At 38.9% G+C, this 14559-nt stretch overlaps 1 protein-coding gene across 1 annotated transcript; it reads left to right on the forward strand.

The window, feature by feature from the left end:
- Positions 1-447: 447 nt before the first annotated feature.
- clcn7 (Cl-/H+ antiporter 7) lies at positions 448-12249 on the forward strand. Its single transcript, XM_088316728.1, has 25 exons — positions 448-733; positions 1804-1878; positions 3008-3073; positions 3276-3341; positions 3475-3607; positions 3731-3840; positions 3916-3996; positions 4082-4144; positions 4714-4797; positions 4901-4994; positions 5397-5461; positions 5723-5839; positions 5931-5985; positions 6115-6175; positions 7534-7675; positions 8257-8350; positions 8467-8639; positions 8772-8823; positions 8941-9068; positions 9190-9275; positions 9365-9500; positions 10054-10113; positions 10225-10401; positions 10492-10572; positions 11021-12249. The coding sequence occupies exons 1-25, from the start codon at positions 620-622 to the stop codon at positions 11105-11107; spliced, it is 2400 nt and encodes a 799-aa protein (XP_088172854.1). The 5' UTR covers positions 448-619; the 3' UTR covers positions 11108-12249.
- Positions 12250-14559: the final 2310 nt, after the last annotated feature.

The raw sequence follows: 14559 nt of genomic DNA on the forward strand, positions 1-14559 counted from the left end.
TCACAAAAGTAGGAAATATGAAAATCCCACTCGGGTTGTCACAGTTCCGACCTCAAAGCGTTCCTGGCGAATCTAAACAACAAAGATGTATAATCCCGATAAATTATTTGTTGTTCTGGTTCATTCCAACACATTTCGGCCTGCAGAAAACCTTAAATATCGTATCTTCAAAGCATTACATCGAATAACTTCATGTAGGGAGATAACAGCATACGTTTACACAGTCAATACAAATCTCGTTGTGGTACGTGTAAATTATTTTCGATTTTTTTTTCTTTTTATGGTCTGTGTCTCCATGGGGGTCGCCGGTGACGAGTCACGTCCGATTGAAGCACGTAGGTGAAGTGAGTCCTTTTTTTCTCTAAAAAAAAAAAAAAAAAAAGTCCTTTTTTTCTCGATTTCGCAACTCGGACCTCCCAGTTAAAAGTAGTGTTCAAGCATACTTTTCCTGGTTTGACTTCAGAATTCTCCGATTTCCCACCTTCTTCGAATGCATCATTAGTAAAGCGTCACGAGTCAAATGAATGACGGTCATGGGGAACTGAGAGGAAAATGGCTCTATCCGTTTATTACTATTCATGAAGTAACACTGTAACCGTTGGAGGTACCGGGGGCCGCCATGGCAAACATCACGAAGAAAGTGTCGTGGTCGAGCCGAGCCGACGAGTCCGGTGCCGCTGGCGAAGTGACGCCGCTGCTAAACGGTTCCGAGAAACGTCAACACCACACAGAGGTCCGTAAAGCACAGCTAGCATGCTAAGCTAACACCTGATCAGTCTTCCAAAAACATGTGTTTTTGCCATTCATTATCGTAAAACACTTAACGCTACACGTTTGCTCTGTGCATTTGCAACGAAGTAGCATTGTAGCCAACGTGTATTTGCAAACCAATTGTTCATCATAGCATGCTGTTTTAGGGAGTAAATAAACGTTAGAATTACAGAATATCGCGATGAGTAATGTAATCAAATTTTATTTAGATTTTAATTCATTATTATTATTATTATTATCATCATTATTATTATTTCATTTATTCTTAAAGTTCATACAATGAGAGGATGTTATTAACATTGCAGTCTACAATGTCAAACTCTAGGCTACGGGGACTGAAGTAGGGCATCAAATGATTTTTTTTGTGGCCTGCTAAAGTAGTTATGGTGGCTATTTAATGTTTCTTGAGATATTGATTTTGTCTTTTCATTTTGCTGGATAATTTTAATTAATTTGTAAAATTCCATATGTTACCATTTGTTATTCCCGTCCATAATATATAATCTGGCACAATTTAATCCCGTTAAAATCTGTTACCAAAGTGTTGCACGTTGTCGTGATTTGTCAATTTGGCTGACAACATAAAATGATGTAATCAAAGGAACTGACAGGGTTTTTTAATGTCATGATTTTTTTCTTAAATTAGTTGGTAATTGTTGCAAATGAATTCATAGTCATTGTTCATCTGATACATTCCTTTTAGTCATCTGTTCCGTTTACATAACGCTGGAAAATGAGGCATACTTCCACCACAACTATTCATATCACACTTTGTCCTCTTGAAAGGTGGAAAAGGTGCAAGCACACTAAACTCTTTATTTTATTTACTTCCGTCAGTTAGACTCTGCTTAAATACTGCTGCTAAATAAACATTTCAACAAAAAGGACTATTAATTGCACAAATAGAAGTGCAAAAGAACAGGCATGAATTGTTATGCTATTGTTGTGTTCTGGTGATGTGGGTTGTCATGATGTTTGTTGACAACCCATTGATTAACTTATGTATTCCTTACATATGTTTATGCTCTGTAGGCTGGAGGAGGCTCTGTATTTCAAATTGGAAGACTCAGCAATGTGGATTTAGAAGAGGAGATCACATCAGATGAGGTAAAGTATCACTTGGAATATCCTTAAAGGGGAAATCCAATCAAAAATTAGCTTTACAATAATACATTCTATGCACCCCCACCAGTCTAGACACTGAATTCAAAATTATCTTGCGTGGAATGTGAATTAAGCAGAAATAAATTACCCGTTTTAATCCATTTTAGTGGGTTGCCATTTTGCCACTTGCTGTTGACTTAAAATGACATCACAGTGCCTAACGATTTATGTGAACGATAGTCACGGCTCACCCTTTCTGGGTTTGCTTATGTGGCTTTTGCAAGCTGAGCCTCAATGTCACTCTTTTTATGCTGTCAAGTAATGTTAAAGATCTGGTTGGTTGCGTGTTGAGGCCAATTAAATCTAGTCAGGGCTTTGCAAGCTTAAGGTGCTAATGCACAAAAATGTATGCTATGTCTCTGCATAAATATAGTAAATCTGGTTGGTTTTTTTTCTAGCGATTCTTGGGAAAAATGGGCAATACGTAACCTTCAAATTTATTATTTGTCATTACAATTCCATAATGCACTAATAGGTTAAATTGAATTGTTGTAAAATTGAAGTTCATAAAATGTTGCTAGTTGCATGAAATATTGACGAGCTAAACAGAAAATTGTGGGCAAAACAAAAAAGTATTGTGGGCCCATTTTGTGAGTGGAACATCTTAAATCTGATGATCAAAATAGCATTAAATTTGCCCCCTTAAACCAGAAAATACCTTGTTAATACAAATACAAATATGTGCATACAAGAACCCATCTGAGGGTCACATGACTGTCCCGAGGCTCGACACCATCATTTGGTTTAATAGGACATCACAGTTGTTTCCCTCTGAGACCGAAGATAATAGATTCATGTGATTTTTGAATAACTTCATGCTTATCTCAGCCACAATTTTGAGTCGACTGTCTATTTCCTGTATTCCTGCTATTGGGTCCTCAAATGCATATGCTTGCGTGATTTGAAATTGTATGTTTCATTAGAACTCAAAAAGTCGGTATTTCATCGTAGATTGGACAGAACATCTGTTTACTCAAAGCAAACATTATAGAAGACAAAACAAGGTGCGAGGACAAATAAGGAGCTCTTCCAGCAAACTAATTCATTGTTCTCTTCCCCCACTTCATCATAGGAGTCCCATCGGGGGCATCCCAAAGAAATCCCTCATAATGAGAAGCTGCTCTCACTCAAGTTTGAGGTAATTTTATTTTACTTACTACTTACATGCTGATGTTTGGAAAATTGACTTTTTGAATTTGAACACAGTGAAGGAAGGTTAAAATTTGCCTTTTATCAAATTTTTCTGACAGGGCATCAGAATATCATCCATAAATGATACCAATAAAAATAGACATTAATTTGCTTATTAAAAAGCTTATTTGCATTTCCTTTTGTGTCAGAGTCTCGACTACGATAACATAGAGAACCAGTTGTTTTTGGAGGAGGAGAGACGTATGAGTTACCTGGTGAGTAGGTTGGAAAACCCGCTTGCATCAGTTGGCACACATGCGCCATCCAATATATTGTGTGCGTGGGCCTTCTTATTTATAGCGAATGAGGTGTGAGTTTACATTCATTGTCTTTTCCTCATCGCTTTAGGGGTTTCGCTGTTTGGAAATCAGTCGCTGGGTGATCTGCGGCCTGATCGGCTTTCTGACGGGCCTCATTGCCTGTTTCATTGACATTGCAGTGGAGCAGCTAGCTGGAATCAAATACCAAGTTGTCAAAGAAAGTATCCTGGTACTTCCTCAAAGATGCATTTTAATCAACTCAGGGGTTAAGAGTTGATAGTTAAACATTATGATGGGCACGTCTCAGTTTGAGCACATCGTTCCTTGACCGTCAACCTTCACAGATATAGAACGGTTCACCGAGGTGGGCGGACTGTCCCTTTCTCTCATCCTTTGGGCGGTCTTAAACTCCACCTTTGTCATGGTGGGATCAATCATTGTTGCCTTTTTTGAGGTAAGAGTACTATTTAAAATTGGAGAAGAAATCATACTCATCTAATTGCTTCTGCCATCCTCTATATTAATGAAGCCCATCGCAGCTGGTAGTGGTATTCCGCAAATTAAGTGTTACCTGAACGGAGTCAAGGTTCCAAGAGTGGTTCGACTTAAGGTATGCACACATGTATTTAGTAGAAACAAACAAACAACAGCAGAAGAAAAACATTGTATTTTCCATATTTCATGTTCTTTGTCAGACCCTGGTGGTGAAAGTGTGTGGTGTTATTTGCTCCGTCGTGGGAGGACTTGCTGTTGGAAAGGTAAGACGTTCAAAAACCTTTCAGAAATATGTTAAATGTAGCTTTCATTTAGGACAAAAGAACACATCAACATTTTACTCAACAAACTTCTTGTTACTATTATTATTATTGTTATTTTTATACAGTAAAGATGCCTAGTGTTTGCCACTTTACAATTTCCCTTAATTGGTTCAAAAAGAATCTTTTCGTCATCTATGCCAGTGATGTATACGGACAGATGAGGTAACATTCTCTTCCAATAGATTATAGAAAGTACCATTATGGTGTGTATCCACATGTTGCCATTCATACACCAGAATAGCTTAGTGTTTAACGAAACAGTCTCGGATGCCTTTGTAAATTTGCGATGTAAATTCTGACAAGATCATTATTTCATTATTAAAACAATCCTTTTTGTGACATGCCGTGAGAGTTTTCTAATTTAAAAATGTCTGCCTTGGCGCAATTAAGGTTGTCACAAGTTGCCTTAGTCGTGCCTTATTTGTGCGTGGGTGCGTTCTTATTTCTTTTTTTAATCCATTCAACTGTATGGTGAAGCCCTGTCTCCTTGTTTACCCACCATCCTATAGGAAGGTCCGATGATCCACTCCGGTGCAGTTGTAGCTGCAGGAGTCTCCCAGGGCAGGAGCACCTCTTTAAAAAGAGACTTTAAGGTTAGTGTTGGGCGTGGATGCGTGTGTGTGGTTGTGATGCCATGCCAAGCTTGTTCGTTTTAATTATAGTGCGTGTTGACAATATTTTGATACCTGTTTGCAGATCTTTGAATACTTCCGCCGAGACACGGAAAAACGAGACTTTGTTTCTGCTGGAGCTGCTGCTGGAGTCTCGGCTGCTTTCGGAGCACCAGTTGGTAAACTCAACAAGCTTACCAAAGTGGAGTTGGGCAATATGAAATGGCCTCGGGTCTCTGAGCCGTTTAGTGAGAACCAGTAGAACCACAGTTCACGCCGATCAAGCCTGGTAGAAGTTTTAAAAGAAAGGCGTGTGCCCATTAAGAAATAACGCTGACATTTGTGTGCGATAAGCAGCAATTTTAAGTATGTACAACTGCTGGCACTGTTATGAGAAGTGTGAGAATTGAGTTGTAGTGACTCATCTGTAGTTGCTCGGTGAGCTTGACTTTTTATGGCAAAAAAAAGCCAACAAAACTCCCCTTTTAAACTAAAATGCTTCACATCACCCTTTTGCATTGAGTAGAATAGTTCACCAAAAATTCACAAAATCACTGAGATTTTCTTTCTTGGGTCAACAGGTGGTGTGCTTTTTTCTCTTGAGGAAGGTGCTTCTTTTTGGAACCAGATGCTCACATGGAGGATAGTAAGTCACATAAAGATCATATGTCCTTGTAGTGAAGTCTAAAACGAACACAATACCAAAAAAATATAAAATACAAACATCAGTTAATTTGCTGCAAATGAAGCTGCATAATCTTTGTTCATGTCTATGCTGGAAGCACATTACTCTCATGATCAAATATTGGCTTCTTTTATGGAAGATTGATAGATAAAAATGGAATCCGTACCTCCCAATAATGATCATAATAATCACCTGTGTGACGTCTTTCCTTTTTATTTGCAGTTCTTTGCATCCATGATCTCCACCTTCACCCTGAACTTCTTCCTCAGTATCTACCACGACAACCCGGGTGACCTTTCCAACCCTGGCCTCATCAATTTTGGACGATTTGAGAATGACGTAAGCACATCATGTCCAAAAGACATTAATATATATATATTTTTTTCCAAATCTATAGAAATGACAACATACATTTTTATTCCTTTCTCAGAGTGTGGCCTATTACCTTTATGAAATTCCCCTGTTCATTGCCATGGGCGCTATAGGTAAAATTATAAAATTTTTTTTTGCATGCATCATCTCAACACTCAGTTTGATTGCAGTGTGGCATATGAAAGAAACTTCTTTTCATCTGCGAGGTCTCAAGTTCGTCATTGTGTCCCTTTCCCACACAGGTGGACTTCTCGGAGCTCTGTTCAACGTTCTAAACTACTGGCTGACTATCTTCAGGATAAGGTGAGGGGGGCCAGCCAAATCCCTGCAGGTAACCACTTGGTGTCGCAGTAGTCAACGCAGAAGGGGTCAGATGACGCATGTGTTATTGTTTTGTGTCTGGCCAAAACAATAAAAAATATGTGCCCATACAGGGTACTCTCTTGTTTGCGCACACTTCATCTGGCATCGTGTGACTGAAATGTAAAAATAGTCACAGTGTAAGAACAGGTTTGCTCACTGGATTTGAAGGGGACTTCTGCAGAGATTCTTGTTTTATACTTTTTATATATTGTTTTCACAATTAACCAATCACATTCAAACTAAAACTAAAGGGAGTCAGCAAACCCTTGTTAATAGCGATGTCCTGATCACACTTTATACAAATGGAATTCTTCATTGGTTTTTAAGCATAAAACTTGAAAATACATGAACTATTGCAATGACATTTGTATTAATGGAATGCTACCTTTAAGCACAATAAATATCACAATGCAGGACGCTATACAAAAATGTATAGGCATGTAGAGGCTAAAATGAAAAGTGGACGTGAGGGACTTAGTTGGTGGGTACTTTGTGACATCTCTCAGACGACACTATTGATTTATGACCTTGTTTAAATGGAACCAGTGGAGAACAAGCTTGCTTGTCACCAAATAATTTACACTCGTTAAACTTTTGTTGCTTCCTTCATTTGGACACGTCAAAAATTGCTAGCCTGTCTGTCGCCCCGTCAACTTTTTGACGATGCTGTTCAGTGAGGCGATTATATCAGGCAAAGCAGACTTTGGCTAAAGTAAAAATTTGCAGTTACTTGCATATTGTTCCGTTTGACTAGTTATTCATAGTTTAGGATTATTCTGTTAATTTGTTTATAACATTTTAGAAAATGAAGAAAAAACATCTTTTGCCTCCATTCGACTGAAAAATCACATCGGCTTGAGACGTACCTACTGCTCACTGTTTACAGTGCCTCCAATTAGCCCTAAATCAAGTTCAGATGTTCTGGTAGGCTTTTCTGACAATGTTCTGCTCGTACAAATGTGGGAAATATGTTATGAGTGAACTTGATAAGCTGTTAATCAGACACTTTAAATGGTGGCATTTACCACGAGGTTGAATGGGATTGGTTCATTTTGCACAGTCACATGCAGAGTTATAACAGGGTGTGTACATCTTGGTCTCGTTTTTTTTTTTTTTAATTTATAAAAACCTGGCATTTGAACATGGGTGAGCAGTATTTTTTTATATCCACTGCACATCACTGTCATGCTTCATAATATTCATCTAAATGTGTTTTGTGGAAGTATGTAACCCTGGCTTTAAAAGCATATTTGTTATATACTATGTGAACGCGGGGCCTGATCTTGCGTGTGCATCAGGTACGTCCATCGGCCTTGTCTGCAAGTAATGGAGGCTATGTTGGTCGCCGCGGTGACCGCAACGGTGTCATTCACCATGATTTACTTCTCCGACGACTGTCAGCCTCTCGGCCCCGAGCACACGGAGGAGTATCCTCTACAGGTGAATGCATGCACATAATTCAACATTCTATGTATGATCATTCTGAAATCTTAATTCTCGTACAGAGAATTAAGATGACATCCAGAAGTTTATGCAGTACCATTTCCTTTTTGCTTTACATAGTAAATTACAAAGCGTAATACTTCTGATGTTAGATTGTCTAAAACTTGACTCATTCCCCTCAAAGAAGATGAGTTATAAGAGAAGACATTTACATTTAATACTACTAATGTACTTTTCTTAATTAACTGAATTTCATCTGCATGTTAAGGGACATTGAAAGAAAAAAAAAATTGGCCTTACGTGTCAAGCAGTCAGCTTCCTTATTTAGTCTGTCTTGTTTCAGGAAGTAACATACTGCATGCTGTCTGTGTATTCTTTTGGTTGAATTCTGATTCAATGTTCCATCCCCCCCAAAAAATATTACTTCTCTGAAAAGAAGCCGTCATCTAACCAGGGAACAATTGCATTTCATTCCATTAAATGACAAAGCAACTGTGTTTTAAGAACGAACGAAGCTCAGATTGAGAAAAACTATATCTTCCTTTTTGTCTTCTCCTCTTTTCTGTACGTACCTGCAGCTGTTCTGTGCAGATGGGGAGTATAACTCCATGGCAACAGCCTTCTTCAACACTCCAGAGAGAAGTGTCCGTAGTCTTTTCCACAACCAGCCAGGTAAATAGTTATGATGGCTGTTCCGAAAGCATATTCCCCGAAAGTCCTTCAAGCCAATATATATGAATGATATGTGGAAAAAAAAATATATTGAACATTCCTCTCTCTCCTTAAAGGATCCTACAATCCTCTGACGCTGGGCTTGTTCACCCTCACATACTTCTTCCTGGCCTGTTGGACTTACGGCCTCACTGTGTCCGCTGGAGTCTTCATCCCATCTCTGCTTATTGGAGCAGCCTGGGGAAGACTGTGCGGAATTCTGCTCTCTGCCATCTCAGCCACTGGATCGGTATGTCTGCATCTTGGAGACGTCTCGGTTTGCAGTGACTGATAATATTCTCTCGTAAAGCACAGTTTAAAAACTTTTTGTCTGAATTTAAATTAGTTGTAGTTGCATAATAACTGGAACCTGTTTGTTTAGATCTGGGCTGATCCTGGTAAATATGCCTTGATTGGAGCTGCAGCTCAGTTAGGTGAGTGGACTTACTCACCAGTTTCACTTGATCTACATTAGTGTCAATTGCACAAATTTCACCAAGTAACGTTGTGTGCGTGTGTGTGTGTGTGTGTGTGTGTGTGTGTGTGTTCAGGTGGCATTGTGAGGATGACTCTCAGTTTGACTGTCATCATGGTGGAGGCCACAGGAAATGTCACATATGGCCTTCCCATCATGCTTGTCTTGATGACGGCCAAGATTGTAGGAGACTATTTTGTGGAGGTATACAATTAATAGTAATTGTATGAATATTGTTAGAATTGAAAAACAAGGACACTTACTTTTTGTCGACAAAACAATTTATCAAACACAAATAAAAAAATATTCTGCCCTTTTCTGTCAGGGTCTGTATGACATCCACATTAAGCTGCAGAGCATTCCCTTCCTGCATTGGGAAGCTCCTGCCACCTCACACTGGCTAACAGCTAGGTAAAAATCCTTTTACTACACTGAAGAAAACCAAACCAAGTTCACAGTGCTGAATGATCTAATCTGATTTTTTTCTCAATTTCCTCTAGAGAAGTGATGAGTTCTCCTGTCACCTGTTTGAACAAGGTAGAGAAGGTGGGAACCATCGTTGACATGCTAAGCAACACCTCGACCAATCACAACGGTTTCCCCGTGGTGGTTGTGCAAGGTGATTCCGGTGAAGAGGTACGATCCGTTTTTAGTCTTTGAATGTTTCCCACAAAACAAGTGGAAATGTGACAATTTAAACTAGCACTCATCAAATTACCAAACATAGAATGTACAATATTATAAATATTCATACTTTATTTATAATGAGTAAAAAACTGCATTCATATAGTAAAAATACTTTTGTACAAATCTGTGCATCCTGTGTCATCAAGGCCTATCTCTAAACATCAAATACTGTCTGCAGTTGACTAAATGAATATGATTTGAGGAAACACAGTAACTTATTTCGAACTTACAAGATAAATAAAATTGCTTCAGATACATTAAGAGTTTAGTGGTGGCTACAATTCTACTTCTGGACCTGACTAATTTAATTGTCATTCTAATTCATGGTTAAAGTTAATTAGAAATTTCCGAGTGCCCACTATACCAGCCATAATTTAGCCAGCTTATATTTCTTTGCTTAGCTAAAGCTAAAGCTAAAAAAAAAAAAAAAACACCTCCAGTCACTTGTCACAAATAATCCAAATATTTCCAAATGAGTATTTTTGACTTCTTTTCCGTTCAGCTTGCAAAGCTCTGCGGACTCATCCTTCGCTCACAGCTCATCGTTCTCCTCAAGCACAAGGTCAGTGGCAGGAGGCGGGGAGCTCGCTCATCGATTTGACGAGACGTATTTTCACCAGCATCGGCGTTATGCACAATCGACCGTCACTAGTCCCCCGTTCTTTGCTCGCAGGTGTTTGTGGAGCTGGCTCGGTCGCGGCTGACCCAGCGGAAGCTCCAGCTGAAGGACTTCAGGGACGCCTACCCGCGCTTCCCTCCGATCCAAAGCATCCACGTCTCCCAAGATGAGCGAGAGTGTATGATGGACCTCTCTGAGTTCATGAACCCAACGCCCTACACGGTTCCGCAGGTAATACACTTAATCACATACTATGTGGCATGTCTTTTTGGTGTCTGTCTGTTACTTGGTGGGAGTTTGAGAGAGATGGTTTGTTTGCAGGAAACCTCTCTTCCTCGTGTGTTTAAGCTGGTCAGAGCGCTGGGCCTAAGGCACCTGGTTGTGGTGGATGATGAAAACAGGGTAAGCATGGAGAATTGTCTCTCATTTAAAGCACTTTGTTTTGTTTTTTTTAGGTTTTTTTTTTGTTTTTTTTAAGTAGATGTCCGCAACAATGCAAAGCGCTTTACTGCCCTCTACGGGACTGGAATGTTACATTATCCTGTCAATTTAACGACAGTTTAAATTTACTACTGAGTTTGGCGGCTAGTTTAGTTTAGTTTAGTTTTTTTTACATAGCAGAATATTTTTACAAGCATCTAAAGTTTTACACCTGCCATTGAGCTAGCAGGGAAGAATTTACTGCCCTCTGGCATTATTGTTTGGCCTTGGTGATTTGCGCTCCACCGAATACGCATCTTCTGATTCTTGGATGTGCTTTTTTTATCTTTGCCCTTGGTAACAGTGTCCATGACAGTGTTTATATTTGGGATTCTGATTGCCTGAAGTGTTTGTGCTCTGTAATCTGCAGGTAGTTGGACTAGTAACCAGGAAAGACTTGGCCAGATATCACCTGGGCAAACATGGACTGGAAGAACTTCAGCTGGCCCAGACATAGTGTATACACACACACACATGCATGTTAAAACAGTGCCATAAAGTACTCCCGTAGCCCAGCTATGACAAGTGCCTAACGTGATGATCAAACAGGATTACCATGACAACCAAACACATCTGCAGATAGGGGCTTAAATCACAAGAGCCCAGTGTGTCTTTGCCACACTGACTGAAAATGATTCTGTAACTTCTTCTAAACACACGCTTTGTTGTTGTCATCTGTCTCAAACAATCTCACACTGCCGTGTTCGCTTCTTCAATTTTGTATCCAGTATCGTCAGCATTTGTTTTCATCCATGATGGATGAGTTTGTTTCAAGGAAAATCCTCATAATCCCTCCACATCTTGGCGAGTGGTAATTCTGTACAGGAGTGATGATGATGAAGTTGTTGTAATGCAGACTAAGTAGAGTTGAATAATTTATACCAATGCTTTTGTGCACTACATTGATTTTAGATGTTACAATTGGATAGTAAAATGGTACTAAAAAGTAGTTGTTCAGTTTTTTTTTCTCCATTCACAATGTTCTGTTTTGCACTGAAAGATTTATTTATTCCTTTTAACGGAACATGCGAGAGAAAGAGACAGAAAACTTTGGTTTCATACAACATGTGTGGGTGTGCGTGGGGGTGTGCGTGGGTGTGTGTGTGTGTGTGTTTTTAAGAAAATTGAAGTAACTGATTATTGGCCCTTTTCTGGCTGCTCGTGAGGCAATCTTTGCTAGAGATCAGGTACGCCCTCCTTCCTCAAATTTTCTGATTCTCTATTTTCCACATGATACTGTCTGGTAAAAAAAAAGAAATCTATTTCACGCTGCAATTATCCATTTTTATCCACAAAAGATGTTTGCACTGTGGCTACTACTGAAAAATAATGTGACACAGGAAGTTTGATATGAATGTAAGCAAAGTTTATAACTCGAGCAATCCTTATCCATAGCTACCATGCAGACTCCAAAAATTGTGATTTTTCATTTTTATCCTTTTTGTTAGAAAATGTCTGCATTGTCATACTCATCTGTTACCTTTGTTTTTGCGCTATCTTTCCCTATGTTGTACAGTTCTCCTTGTTAAAATAAAACCTATGTTCTATTTTATAACTACTGGATTAGACTTGTGAAATAAAAATAATTGTATATTGTCAGTGATTTGTTTCATGCACAACATTTGTCAACAGACTTGAATCCAGACCTCTGAGTATCAATTCAGGCTGCTGTGGGTGCATTTTTTTTCATGACATTTAAACTCAGCTTTCCTGGGTTTAGATCCAAATAATCCCTTTATGACGGCAATGCACTTTAATCGCTATTTCCAGATAACTCATTGTAACTAGTCTCATGTGGTCTGTGGACGAGACTGTTCTACAACATGATATTGACACAGCTACGCAAGCTCCCTGCGCCTTTTGGTTGATGCTACAAGTGTTGAAATTCGTACATGCTAGAATCATAATGACGTTCAAAAATCTTCACTAACTTCCTGGAAGAGCCATGCAACGAAGCATGAGGGATGTTCAGTGTGGTAAACTGGCGTCCAACATGGTGCTAACGAGGCGTGGTAAATTCAATGCTTCTCACCTCATCGTCAACCAGAGTCTCCACAAGATGTCAGCAAAGAGACAAAATATTTACATTTCGACTGGCATATATAAAAAGTGCGTGTGCGTGTATATACGTGTATATATATATATATATATATATATATATATATATATGCAGACACACACAAAAGTATACTGTAGTAGTTTCCTTTTAAGTATGAAACTACCAACAGGTGTAGAAATTGGGCTGAGAAACAGGTGTACAAATTTGGCAGCTCTGCGTACATTTGGTTGGTTGCAAAGAAAATATGCCCGGTTTCCAATAAAAAATGTAAAAATCCCAAATAACACATGCAAATACAAACAAATATTCTGAACAGTTTGAATAATTTTAATCTATGCGCTCTTTTGTCCAAGGGAGCCTCCAGTGCCCTGAAGTAACTTATGGTTTAGAATGTTGCCCCTGTGTAGTCTTTCACATAGCTAGACTCTTTTAGTTGGCTATTTACCTTTTATTTTCTTGTTGCAAGAAACGTCGCTTTTGTCCCACATCGGTACTTTAACGGTTTTGTCCCGTTTGACGAAGAAAATTGTGATAATGCGCAGTTAAGCCCCAGGGTCCTTTACACTGACACACTCTTTATGACACCATCCAGGCTGCCGAGTTCAGGCACACATTTTTATAGATGGGCCCCCCACCTGGGACCACTGCTGCCTCTGATTTATATTTCCATAAAGCAATGGGAATATAATAGCTTTACGCTCCGCTTGCTTTAAGACAGACAGGAGAGAGACTCACTGCTGCCACTGACAGGCCGATTGATAGAGTGAGGCTGTTCCATCGCATTCATTTTTCTTGTCGTTAACCATTTTAAGATATTGGTTTAGCACATAGTGGTTTAAAGGCGACGTTTTCATTGGCAGAATCTGCCCTTGTCTTCAGATTTAGAGTTAGATTTAGGTTTGCGCTGCACTTAACAATGCTGTTGTATTTCTACCACTAACAATGATTTCCGCCATTCATGTTGTTGTTTCATAGGAGCGCCATTCTGATAAAGAGACAGTAGGATCACCTGAATTCCGCAAGGTGGAAAAATGTTGGACCTTTGTCTGGGTCTGAGGTATGTATTCAAACATCACACCAGAGGCTCCAAGCCAGGAGCTATGTGATTGTCACACGGAATTTAGCAATAGCCGATCAGGAGCACTAGACTAGTGATGCACTGAAAATTAATAAAAGTGACCAGCGACAAACTCAAACTGAAATTAGATTGAGATATTTCTCTGATATGACATCCAGGTTTTATGTTACAATCCACTTGCACTACGGCCAAGTGGTGCACTGATCGACTTTTCTACGAGATCCAGCAGACAGGTCTTGAATGGAATATAAAGAATAGAATTTGTTTTTATGTTGTGCTGTCTCAATGTGTAAAAAAATAAAACTCATTTTAAAAGAGCTAAACACACCTGATTAAATTGGCTGGCTGATTAATGGCTCAGTCTGTAATTAAGATCTTTCATGTTATGAATTTGTCATTTAAAACAAGCAAGTCAGACAGAAATGATAATGGGGCTGTCAACTCAAACATGTTCTTGACAATAATATGTTCTATGTGCCTCCACTAGTATAAACATGGCATTCTCATTACTGGTAAAATTGAATTTTTGGAATATTAATTTTGTAGCAATAAGTAAAAAATAAAAAAATAAAAAATTGACAAAACTACTCCATTTATTTAGCTTTAGTGAAAGAAGATCTGCTTTTATAGCAACTAAGTTTGAAAATAAGAAGAACTTTTACATCAGCCAACATCACTGAAGGGAGTGAGTTTGAATTGGGATTTACACTCCTCATTTATTTAGTTGTTTGACTAAAAATTAGAAATAAAACAATCCCAAAATGTAGGTGAT

Source organism: Idiotropiscis lumnitzeri, chromosome 15 (genome assembly GCF_059441095.1).
Source record: "Idiotropiscis lumnitzeri isolate Australia: NSW breed Sydney's pygmy pipehorse chromosome 15, RoL_Ilum_1.0, whole genome shotgun sequence".
In the NCBI taxonomy this organism is placed as follows: Eukaryota; Metazoa; Chordata; class Actinopteri; order Syngnathiformes; family Syngnathidae; genus Idiotropiscis; species Idiotropiscis lumnitzeri.